The sequence below is a fragment of the Megalops cyprinoides genome, chromosome 18 (assembly GCF_013368585.1).
Source record: "Megalops cyprinoides isolate fMegCyp1 chromosome 18, fMegCyp1.pri, whole genome shotgun sequence".
Lineage (NCBI taxonomy): Eukaryota > Metazoa > Chordata > Actinopteri > Elopiformes > Megalopidae > Megalops > Megalops cyprinoides.
Window position 1 is genome coordinate 30,149,258 of NC_050600.1, and position 12,227 is coordinate 30,161,484.

The 12,227-nt window shown below is 38.8% G+C and overlaps 2 protein-coding genes across 8 annotated transcripts in view; one reads left to right on the top strand and one right to left on the bottom strand.

Annotated features, from left to right (window-relative positions):
- The first annotated feature begins 266 nt into the window (after positions 1-266).
- Positions 267-4,310, top strand: nkx1.2lb (NK1 transcription factor related 2-like,b). Its single transcript, XM_036550712.1, has 2 exons — positions 267-708; positions 3,592-4,310. Exons 1-2 carry the CDS (start codon positions 267-269, stop codon positions 4,308-4,310), a joined length of 1,161 nt encoding a protein of 386 aa, XP_036406605.1.
- A 5,771-nt stretch (positions 4,311-10,081) lies between these two features.
- uvssa (UV-stimulated scaffold protein A) overlaps positions 10,082-12,227 on the bottom strand; it is a 38,752-nt gene continuing 36,606 nt past the window's right edge. For all 7 annotated transcript variants that reach the window (XM_036550726.1, XM_036550725.1, XM_036550722.1 and 4 more), the window contains 2 exons: positions 11,218-11,413; positions 10,082-10,549 (listed from right to left, as the gene is read on the bottom strand). In XM_036550726.1, coding sequence (XP_036406619.1) covers positions 10,456-10,549; positions 11,218-11,413 — 290 coding nt within the window. In that variant the 3' untranslated portion in view covers positions 10,082-10,455. The remainder of the gene's footprint in view (positions 10,550-11,217; positions 11,414-12,227) is intronic.

Below are 12,227 nucleotides of genomic sequence, written 5' to 3' on the forward strand. Positions count from 1 at the left end.
ACTTGAGCAGGGGCGATCAGCATCCGACAGTGGACCACCACCTCCTGTCTTAGCTGTGGAACTCTGCGCATTGCACACGGCTGCTTCTAAGGGGCTCGATCAAGCATAGAAGTGGTGTACAAGTATCGCGCCACGGCTATTACTAGTGTTTTTTAAACTGCAACCGCAATTATGTCTCTCATTTTGTAAAGCGCTCAAACTGTACTTCGCATATTTATAAGAGTAGTAGTGCAAAAAGACATTGCTTTAAATCCTGTTGGGGAGCCATGAACAGGGACAAGGTTCAGGTGGGTGACGTCTCCATTGTTCCGCCTGCTCCCGGTGTGGCAGCCCAGACAGCGGTAGTCGTGGTGGCCATTCCGGAAAGCATGGACGGTCATGGGGAGAAGCGGCTTTCTGCCAACGAGCTGTCGGTCTTCTCCTGCCCCGGGGGCAGAGACAGGCTTCCGGGCGACAGTCGAGACAACTCGCCCAGACAAGAGCCGGCTGTGGTCGCTCCACCGACCGTTCACCGGACCACTTCCTTTTCAGTTTTGGACATTTTGGACCCAAACAAGTTTACTAGTAAAAAACAACCCCCGAACAGGACAAGCAACGACTACTCCATTGGAGCAGAGAACAGAGGGGGAGAAGACTCCACTCTAGCGATAGATCAGAAAAATTACGCGGAAGACTATGACACTTGTAAAAAATCGGCAGGATTACTAAGTAAGTACACGTTTTAAATTGCACTTAACACTTTCCTTGTACAGGTGTCATATAAACGTGCGTTTTCATGTGGCCTTGGTAGGACAAAACCTAAATCTGCTGGGTGTTGGACCTTCGTGGTATATAAATTAATGAAATGTCTGAAATCTTTAGAATGAGATCTGAACAAGTCACAGTTTTGCCTGTTTACTCGTTCGGTAAATTCGGTGCCGTTTATTACTGGGAAGATGCTTGAGTGGAGTGTCGTCTGCCCAGTTGTGTGAAATTTAAGATAAGTGGAGTCTGAGGTCATTGTTTACGAGGAAAATGTTTGACACATGGGTTAACATTTTTAAAACATAGGCTTCAACTACTTCAGGAGCATGGTGTCAGGGAAAAAAACACTAGAACGTCGCGCACAACTTAATCCAACTGAGAAAATGCGTGGTCGGGGAGAATGGGCATTGCATGTGGTATTTTGTTGTGAAGCGTAGGCTATGTTAAAGCATGCGTTGTGTATTGGGTCGGGTTCACTCTATTTGGCCAATCACAAATCAGAGCGCTTTTCTGTTTTATTTATTTCGAAAATCAGTGAGCACTGTGGTTAGAATGTGTAGCCTACGTAGCGGGTGACAATATATTTAAAGTTGCATTGTACCAAAACAGGCCTGGAATAGGCTACGCAATGTAAAAGTTAACGTAACACCAACGTAACGTGATTTTATGTCCCGAATCTCTACTGAATAACATCTTCTCTATATTATCATTTTAACGTAAGACGCAAGACGTCGACTGTTTCTACATTTGAGAAGCATCTATGCATTAAAATATACCAGTAACAGGCAAACTAACCTGTTACTTCTATAATAACTTTACAGGATATTTCGTCATTTATCGAAATATTTATTTTTATATATTTATCGTCATACTGGAATAAATCGAAAAAATGACACCAGAGCAATAATAATAATAATAGTAATAAAATATTATTATTATTATTATTATTATTATTATTATTATTATTATTATTATTATTATAAAATGCAGCACTCCAAATTCGTGGCATATTTTAAGGCTTTGTCACCCTAAACGCTTTGGGTTAATTTGGACTAAAATGGGAATTTTGAAATAAATCTGCGCTTGATAAAATGAGTGTGAAAATAAGAGTTACTTTCAGCAACGTTTGTCAGAAAGCCATGACTTAGAATTAAGCAATTAAGTCATGGCTGATATCTGACAATTTATTTTAAAAAATACTCGTCATTGTTATTATAAAGTTACACACGAGTATCATTTTATTTGAATTATTACAACTCAGCATCGTGCTGGCATGATGCGATTCCGCTTTCCTCCTCTGTCCCTCCTCTTTTATTCTTTGCAGGACGAAACAGACTAATTGTGACAAAACGCTGGTTGTCTTCAGAAAAAAAAAAAAAAAAAAACAATTAAATTCCTTCGATTACATTTAAGGTAAAATGTGCTTAGCAGCGTTAAAGAGCCAGAATAATGGGTGAAATCGCCCCAGAGTGGCATGTCGGACGGTCTGGTCGATATCCTATTATCGAATTCTGCGTATCTCTTTCAGGCAGCTTGCAAACTCCCCTCCAACATCTAAATTATAAGGTCAAAATTCGGATAATTACTCGATTAAAACCTATTATACTTATTAAGGGCCGCCATTGATCGCTGCTCGCCTGCAACCTACAGAAGCGGTAGATTGCTTTTCCCTCCCTCAAAACAGAACCCAAGGTCTTCTTCATTACGCGCGCGCCATGGCCAAAAAGGGAAGGCATGTAGTTTTCACAACGTTTAGGAGCCTCAGAAACGAACAAACATCATTAATGCGCTATGGCACGTGGGGATTGTAGTCCACTGTAACGAGAGGACACGTTTATATGAACGTCTCGTTTTAATTCCATGATTTGAGAAGTTACATTCGTTACAAATCATGAAAATGTGGCAAAATTGTTAAAGATTCAGGTGTTTAATAGAATTCGTTTTAAATTAACATATTGATTCGATGTATATGAAAATGATTTTCCTCCATGTAGTTTATCATTAACTCCGATATAACTTATTTGAATGTATGTTTGTGTATATTATAACACGACGCTGCTGAAGGAAAGTACAATAGTTCAACAAAAGAACAGTTATCGTTAAACGCTCTGTAACCCAGTTAGCTATTGAGGAACGTTAATGTTTGGTGTTTTTGTTTTTGTGTTTTTTTTCTTCTTCTTCTTCTTCTTCTTCTTCTTCTTCTTCTTCTTCTTCTTCTTCTTCTTCTTCTGTGTTTGCCATGGACAATTGCCCTGGGCAATGACCATGGTTTGGTTCTATAGGCGTGGTGCAGAGTGAAAACTATGGGAGGAGTGTAATGCATTTCGTGGTGTCGAAACAGCATTGAGCAATCAAATATGTTATTGGAGTTTCCCAGGACATTATACAACAAGCTTCTGTTTCACATCTTTTTCTGTCTTTCACAATTGTCTCCTCAGCCCCTTGCAGTTTAATACAAGTTGTAATACAATCGAGAAATATTACATCCAAAATACTAAAACGCGTGTTATTCAAGGTATAGAAATTTAATAGGAAATAATAACAATAGGAAATAATATTTCACAACAACAAATTTCACCATTTGTTTTGTTTTTCATTTACGGTAGTCCAGAAGCACTCGAGTACACCACGCATCTGCGGAAAGTGGAACAAAAACATATCAGAAACAGTGGGAGAGAAAAAAAAGTTTTCAGAAACTTGTCTTCGTAAATCAATGATCTTACGAACATAACATGCCTGGTGTGCTTAGTTTTCTCATAGGTCTTGATCTATCATTTTCAATTAATGTTTTGCAATATTTGTCATGCAGTTGATGAGAAATAATGCAGTTGTGCTTGTGTTTTGCAGAGGACGCGTTCGTGTACAAATCAGACGAATGTGAGAATGATTTCAGCAGGAGCACTCACACCGACAGCGAAATCCAGGACGAGCTGTGTAGTGAGGAGAGCAGTAGCGCTCTAGGCGGCAATGGGGACCCGGAACTGGGTCACCATGAGGAAGACGACCCGGTAACCCGGAGCTCCAGCCCTGGTAGTCAGCAAACGCAGCAGTCCGGGCAGAATGGGCAGACTCAGCAAGCCAAGGCAAAAAGAAAGCGCTCTGGTTCGGATTCCAAGTCGGGTAAGCCCCGAAGGGCTCGGACAGCCTTCACATATGAGCAACTCGTGGCACTGGAGAACAAATTCAAGTCCACTCGATACCTGTCCGTCTGTGAGCGGCTCAACTTGGCCCTGTCCCTCAGTTTGACAGAGACCCAAGTGAAGATCTGGTTCCAGAACCGACGAACCAAGTGGAAGAAACAGAACCCAGGCGCTGACACAAGCGCCCCAACGGGCAGTGGTGGAGGTCCGAACGCATCGAGTAATGTAGGAGGCCTTAGCCCGCTGAGTCCGTCTCCGCCCATGAGTGGCCATCTGTCAATGCACACAAGCTACCCAGGTCACACACCCGGTGGACTGGTCTGCACAACCCAATTACCCTTTCTGCCAAGTCACGCGGTGCTGTCACCTTTCATGCTGGGATCTCAGACTTACGGAGCGCCGGCATTTTACACTCCGCACTTGTAAAGACAACTGGAAATACGTGTTTATTATTATTTTTTTTCTAAACTCGTGTTTCCCTAAGGTTTGTACAGTGCACCAATTTTAATAAACACGTTGACTCAAAAGAACACGAAAGATATTACCCCATAAATAACGTTTTGGATCTTTATTCATCCTCTGTTGGAGAAAATAAAAAGACCCTCAACTTTAAAGACTACTAGTGCATCTAATGCTTAAGGTGGGCACATTATTTTGTGTCGTCTTCCCTCGACAGTGTTTAGTTCTGTTTTGTTGTGTCTTTTTACAGACATAATTGGCTACGTGCTAATTACGAAGTAATTCTTCCATATATGGAGAATTGTTTTTATTATGCTAAAATTGATATTTAATTTGTTAAAATGTGTTTTTGTCTCTGGGCCACGTAGACCTGTGTATATTTAAATGGTAACAAATACGTAAGCGATTAATCTCATACATTGAATGCGATTTTCAAAAAGATTAGATAATTAGAATGGATTAAAAACTTCGCAGATGACGACTCTGAACCATGTTATTTAGAAAAGTTTCCTAACATTTCACCTTTGGAATGGCTTGTAATACTCATAAGTATTGTATAATTTATATGTAAAAGGTTTGTCCGACGAAACGTAAACATGTTTTATTATAGACCTGCCTTCTGGGTAGAGTTACATTATGTTCGCCGGCTGCTGTTCTTTGAACTGTTTCCACAAAGGTGAATCTGTGGGGAATCGAGATATGAAAGCATGTCTGAAATTTTATTTGGCTAACGAGAAGACTGTACAGAAAACCTTAGAAAGACAATGCATTCACCAATATTGTGTATATTTCTGATTATACCGATATCATTTTTGAAATAATTTATTGTAAAATAAATAAATGTGATTCGTTTCTGAAATTGAAACAATAAGCGCACTTAAATATGTCCACATTTCTTTCCTAGTTGAAACGCATTTTCATGTGTTAGATAATTCAGAAAATTGGAAACTTTATTATAAATTGTTTTAGAAAACGAATGTACGTTATTTTTCATGCAGGATTTCTGAAATTATTTGTTTGGTGTAGTCTACATTAATAATTGTTAACTTTTGGCCTATTGAACTAAACTTTTGGCGTCTGTTTCTGAAGTGTTGAAGGCCCGTGAAACCAACCCACATTTATGCAAGTTACTATCTAACATCTAACTCAAACGCGACTTAAAAATTTGAAGAAAATTAATAAGAAGAATGACATGTTGATTTAAAGATGTCATGTTCAGGATATTTTGGTGTTTTATTTGATGGAATTATGACGACAGGGGGCTAGGCCTTCCAAACATACAAACAAACAATCTGCGATGGGCAGATGTATAGGATCGGTATTTAATAACTGGAACTAAGTGTTCGTTTTGTCATCCTGGCTGTGTGTATTTACCAAGCTGCGGTCAGTCTCGCCGGCGTGAGGTGTACGTAAGCATCCCCAAGCCATGACAAAATTAAACGGACTCCTAATCCACTTTTGAGGCATGGAGATGCTATAAACTTTGGCATAGAAATTGCACGTTTTCTCAGTTTCTTTATCACGAAATGTAAACAGACTGCAGATAGGCGAAGGAGTTATTTCGAGGGAAAGGAGGATTCCAGTACACGCGTATACACGTGCTATCATTGTTTTCGTGCGACGCTAGGGGGAGTGTTTTGAAAAGACAGTGAATGGTGTAGATCGCCGAAACGATTTTAAGACATTACCTACAGTTTATTTAAATTACTAGTAACACAATTCGCAACACTTTTAGAAGAAATTACACCCAATAGTCTGGTGGTAGATTTGGAAGTATTAGCAAGTTTATTGCCATAGGCGTAGCCATTTTAATATTCTGTGAGTTAGGCTAATTGTTATGATTTTAAAATATTACCATACCATTTTAACAAGTCGTTTTTTTAACTTGTTGGTCATCAGGAGCCCAGCGGTAACAGGAGATAAAAAAATCTTTGTGTAAAATGAAAGAGAAATTAATTTAGCCTAATAATAACAATTTCTTTAAACGCATTACTCAACATTAACGACAAACCCCTGAATGAAAACAACAGCAGTGCTTAAATTTGACTCACAGGTCAATAGCCTACAAATGTTGTTTGTTTTTTATTATTACAAGCAGTTTGGCGAGTACGCGTATTTAAAAAAAAAAAAAACCTAACAGGCATTTATTTGTAAAACAGAGTTGAGCACAAATGTTGAAATAATCAAAGGAGAAGTGATTTTACCCCTCTTTACCTTAAAATATCGATAACAGGCTATCCACACAGATTCCCATTAATACTGAAAAGGAAACGTTCCTGCTGTTCCAGTAAGAAAACGAGATTACAGCAGATTTCATACAGTAGCCTACATATTAGCAATGCTTTCCATGTCGAGGCCGGCATGCACAGTCCAGGTTAACCGTTTTTTAAGCAAAGTTTTGCCGTGTGAGAAGCAGCCAACGTAATTTTTCTTCGAAGAGTTCCTTTAACGAACATTCTCTATTTGTGGCTGGTTCTACTAAACATTAATGTGAATTTGAGTCCGGATGAGTTATTTCCAGATTCCAGTTTAACGTTGATCTGACACTCATAATTTATTTACATAACGCTATCGCATTCATAATAATGTGGGTGTCGTACAAATTAAATATTCTAAAATTTTTCATACTGAGGAAAATTCAACAGTTATGCAAGGAAAGCAGAAGTTAGTAGCATGTGCCCTAATTCGATTAAATATGAATGTTCATATAACTATATTTATATCAGCCACGACTACAAGCGTACATGTAAAATGATATAAATAAAAAGTATTTTAAGTTCATGTGTTTAGTTTCCTTTATTTTTATTATTGTTAGTGACCATTGGGACGGAAAGTAGATTTCGTTAACTAAAAAGTAACCCCTTAGTGACAAGTGCACAGACACCGATTGTGACGTTTATTCTTTAAAATTACAAAAACCCCCATTTCAACAAAGTTTGGAATTACCGTTGTTTTTTCTCTGAAATCTTCTAATATTACCAGGATAACAATATTTCAATTTAATCAACACAAAAGCAAATAAGTGAAATTCTAATTAAAAGGAAAAGTTATCTCTCCAGATGCATGCTTACATTTTCACATAGAAACCTGTGGACCGGAATAAGCCAACACAAAACAGAACGGGAAATCGACGGAAAGAGACATGTAGGCTATTTACATATATTTTTGCCGACAGAAATAGATACACAAAGCCATTTCTGTACATCATATACACTTATTAGGCAATTAATTAATTTGTTGGACCCCTATATCGTGATCGGTTTAGAGAGCATTAGTAATATGGAGTCGTTCATATATACACAATACTTCAGATACAGGCCCGGTTCTAGATTTCCCCAACTAGGGGGGGGGGGGGGGGTAATCATAGTTTTGGGGTGGGCAATTTTTATTCACCAATGCATACTTTTCTTTTTACAGCATATCAAAAAAATGCATAGTAAAAGCCTATAGGCTACCAACAGCCTATAACTTGACAGAAATGTAAGATATAAGGGGTGGCAGTATCTCAGATAGGGAATTGAATGGTTTCTTATTCAAATCCCGCTTCATGTTACATCCTACTGAGGGTGTTTGAACATGGCTTGTCTGACAATATTTGTTGATGATAGGTCATCTGCTACAGCCAATCATTTAGATAGGAAAAAATTTGAAATGTCGATGTGTTATTACAGTTTTTCTCAATTACTTTGGCTTAACCTTCAAAAAGTGAGTTTTGCACTTGTTTTGAAAATATTAAATATCATTAGCCAGAGCAATTGAGAAAAACTGTAAATACCAGGCTACCTGAAGTAATTATAAACTAACTATATATACATGAACTATGAACATCATGTGTCAATGCGGAGTGGGCACGGAAAATGCAATACTTGAACTCGGCACTTCATGCGAAGGCGTCGGACCCAGTGCCTTTGATTCTGGAGCAGCCGCCGCTGCATTAGCAGAAAGTTATTTAATAGGAACCAGAAATCGCTGCTTGGCTGTTCGACTGTAACTATGCAGAATATCAGAAGTCCTGCACGTAATTGAGCCAGGTAAGAAATTATTTAAATTCACAGCAGACTAGCTCAGAAAGCTAACAATAGGCAATAATCTCTAGCGAACTACGTCAGCTAATGTTCTTTGACAATATTCACACCTTGGAATTATAACCAGACACTTTCTAAGTAAAGAATAAAGCATGACTGGCGGTGCAGTTCTATGGAAATAAACCACGACAGGGTGGTGTGATGCGGCCCACAGGGCCAAGGGGCTGTTAACCACCCTGAAGTGAAATAATGGGGAAGGGAATAATGCACACCCCTTCAGCCAATAAGCAACAAGTATTTAACCAAGCCTTGGTATAAACCTGTTTAAATAAAGCCATTTGAACCTGCAACTGTGTGTCCCGTCTCTACAGACAAGTTCACAAAATATAACGTTAAAGGGCTAAAAATGATTTCAGAAAATACTAATAAGTTATATTATTATTATCATTATTATTATTATTATCATTATTGTTATTTCGGGGTGCTGTGATGAAATTTAGGTGTCGCCAATGTCCTAAACCCCACCAGGAACGCCCCACACACAAAACCAATAATAATAAAACTGTCAAAAAATAAATGTACAATGATTTTTTTTAGTATGTCAATTTTAAATTACATATATGAGAAAATCAATCAAGAGCCATGCACTGCAGACGTGTCAGTTAATTTTTCCGTCTACTTCCGTCTTTTTGTAGTGTCCATCCAACCAATCAGAAATCGGAACAGTTTGAAATCGCTCAGCTAGCCAATGATACTGACACGGGGAGGGGGGCAGAAAAAAAGTGATTCGTCTACTGGATTCCAAACGAGCGTAACTACTCTGACAGATATAGCCTACACATGCTTCACCCCTGCCCACCTCTAGATCATGTTCAGATATCTTCATATCTTAATTTCATACCAGAAATTGACAAAATGCCTATGTAAGTGTAAAGAAATGGTTGACCGATGAATCTGATCCGTTAATTTGCAAGTCCTTTGCGACCTTTTTTTTTTTTTACAAATGCCATGATGGAGACTGTTTTTCCTCCAAACTCTTAAAAGTTGGTATAGTAATCGAGTAATCGACACCTCTAAATGTTAATGTAAATGGATTAATATAGATAGCAATACTAATCTATGCACACCACATCATATATATATATATCGTTTTAAAAGGAGAACGTGGAACATCATCTTAATCAGTTTCCAGACTTGCTTATTATATCCGAATGTTAACATATGTATGGTTTTTACTTTACAATTGCAAGCATAATCACTGTAACGACGTTCTTGACTAAATTCTAAATAAAACTAAATTTTAATTTAAAGCTTAATTTTAAATTTAAAAGGTTAACCTGGGTTAACTTTTAATGTATTTTTACTGACAAACTTTGTATTCCATTTAAAAATGCTAAAGAAATCTTGAGTTGAGAAAATACCCTATGGTAAAAATAAATTTAGGGAAAGGGAAAAAAAATATCTTTGGGAATGGCTGCAATAAACTATCGAAATTGTTCAAAGCGAGTAGTTACGGAAGAGGCAGGTGGACGAAATTCTGTGGGCTGTTATTTCTTTCCGCGCAAATTTAAATAAAAAATCTATGATTATTTCAGCACCCATGGGATTCCAGAACTGGCTGGAGAAGCACCTGAGGGAGTAGACCAAAAATGGACCAAAGAGGGAGTATAACAGAATACAGTATAATCGAACAATAAAGAGTTCTGAATGGGAAATCAGGATTTTAATGCGTTATTACAATATTACAAAAATACAAAAATGGTCAAAAACACAAACAATTCAAAGGCATATTAAACAAAAAAAACACAAATAACTGTAAATTCATTCACATTAATCAACAAGCTATTACACACAATAACATCAAACCAATACCTACAGTTCCAAACTTTCAGGACTGACACATGATGAACATGATACAGTTGGAAATATATCATCATAAAGTCTGCATATTATTGCCAGGAGATTGAAAGTGTGATACAGTTTTTGTGCCAACATAATTACATATAATACAACATACAATAAGGGTGACACCAGTTTGAGATTATATGGCCATATCATTCACAACTGAATGCTGAATGCCAAAGATGTCAATTCAAGGCATAGTTAAATTGGTTTGCAAATTTCTCATGCTTTCTTCTGTCCATTCTATTCATAGCCTCTGTGACTCGCCTCATGGCACTTCTGAAAAGAAGAGGAAAAAAAGATTAGGACAAATACTTAAGAAAATACTTCACTGTAGTTTCTCTGTATCCTTTACTTTAGAGTTCAGTAAAAACTGGCATTTATCAAAAATACATATAAATAAACATAATGAGTTTAATGCAGTCTATATTCATATAATACAAACATACAACCTTCCAGTGACTGTGCCTGAGTACATCAAGCCCCAAATATGTGATGCCTTTAAACTTATCTGCTGACCCCCAAAGGCAGTCACTTAACCATACTGATATACACTCCATAGCACCTCACATCACTGATATTATATATATTCCATACCACTGGTATCCTATACTCCACACCATTGATACACCCTACACCACTGATATCCCACAGTCCATACCATTGGTATCCCACTCCCCCATAACACTGACACCATATGCCCCAAACCAATGGTATCCCATACCCCATACCATTGCTGTCCTAAACTCAACACCACTAATGCACAGCACACAGCTGATATCCCACATCACTGATACCCCACTCCCCACACTCCTGATATCCCAAATAACTTATATACCCCACACAATAAATATCCCACAATCCAGACCTCTGATATTCTATACTATACAAAAATGATATCTCACATCACTGATATCCCACTCTACTGATATCCCCCAGGCACTCACTTGTTGAAAACTTTCCTTTCCAGTCGTGAGCGGGATGTGTTTGTGCTGTGCTTCAGGTCTGTCAGGTTGGGGTACTTCTTCTTGCCCTTGCCCTTGCCCTTGGAGTCTTTCTTGCCTTTCCCAAAAGTTTTGCAGGAGCCCAGGTCCTCCCCTGTGGCTGCCTCGATGTCCTGCATCAGCTCTGGGTCCCTCCAGTCTGCACCAAAGGGCAAAATCACACATATAACATAAAGATACCTACACACAGACACACACATCCTTCACTATAGATACATACCCACACAGACACATACACACACATCCTTCACTAAAGATACACACACACACACACACACCTGTCACATAAAGGTACATACACACACAGACACACACCCATCACACACAAATATACACATGACCATCACACAGACACCTTATACACATGCACACAGGCACAGACAGTGCTATAACTCTGTATGCCAGGCTCAGTGGGGCCCAGAACAGGGTTGGTACTGCCTGGCAGTAGGTGAGGGTCTAGACTGCTTAAACCTGAGAGAGTACAGCACGTCCACTCAGCCAGTCCATGCAGCCGTGTGCACACTTAGCTACTGCTGGTGTATCTACAGGTATATGAGACTCTAGACATGGGGGAAGAGAATGAATCCTCCTGGCACAGGGGTCTGCCCCACTGCCCACTCTCCCTAACAACTCTGATTCAATTAACAGGCTGTTGAATTAACAAATTAGGGAGGAATTGGAAAAATGTGCACTATTCTGGTCCTGTGTCTGGCTCTATCAATCCCCCAAAGCCAGATGAAAGTCTGTAAAAGAGGGGGCCGATATTAGTTACAAATTAATTTCGGGGTGTCTGCCTCCCCTGAGGTTGGGGGTAAAAGGCAATCCCCCTATTACAAGGGGTTTGTGATCCCCTCTGCTTAAAGCTGGTCCTTTGTTGGGCTTGATTCACCTCCCTGGGGCAGGGTACTGGTATTATTAACCTAAGCTGGCTAACACCCCCCCCAGCAGTTCTT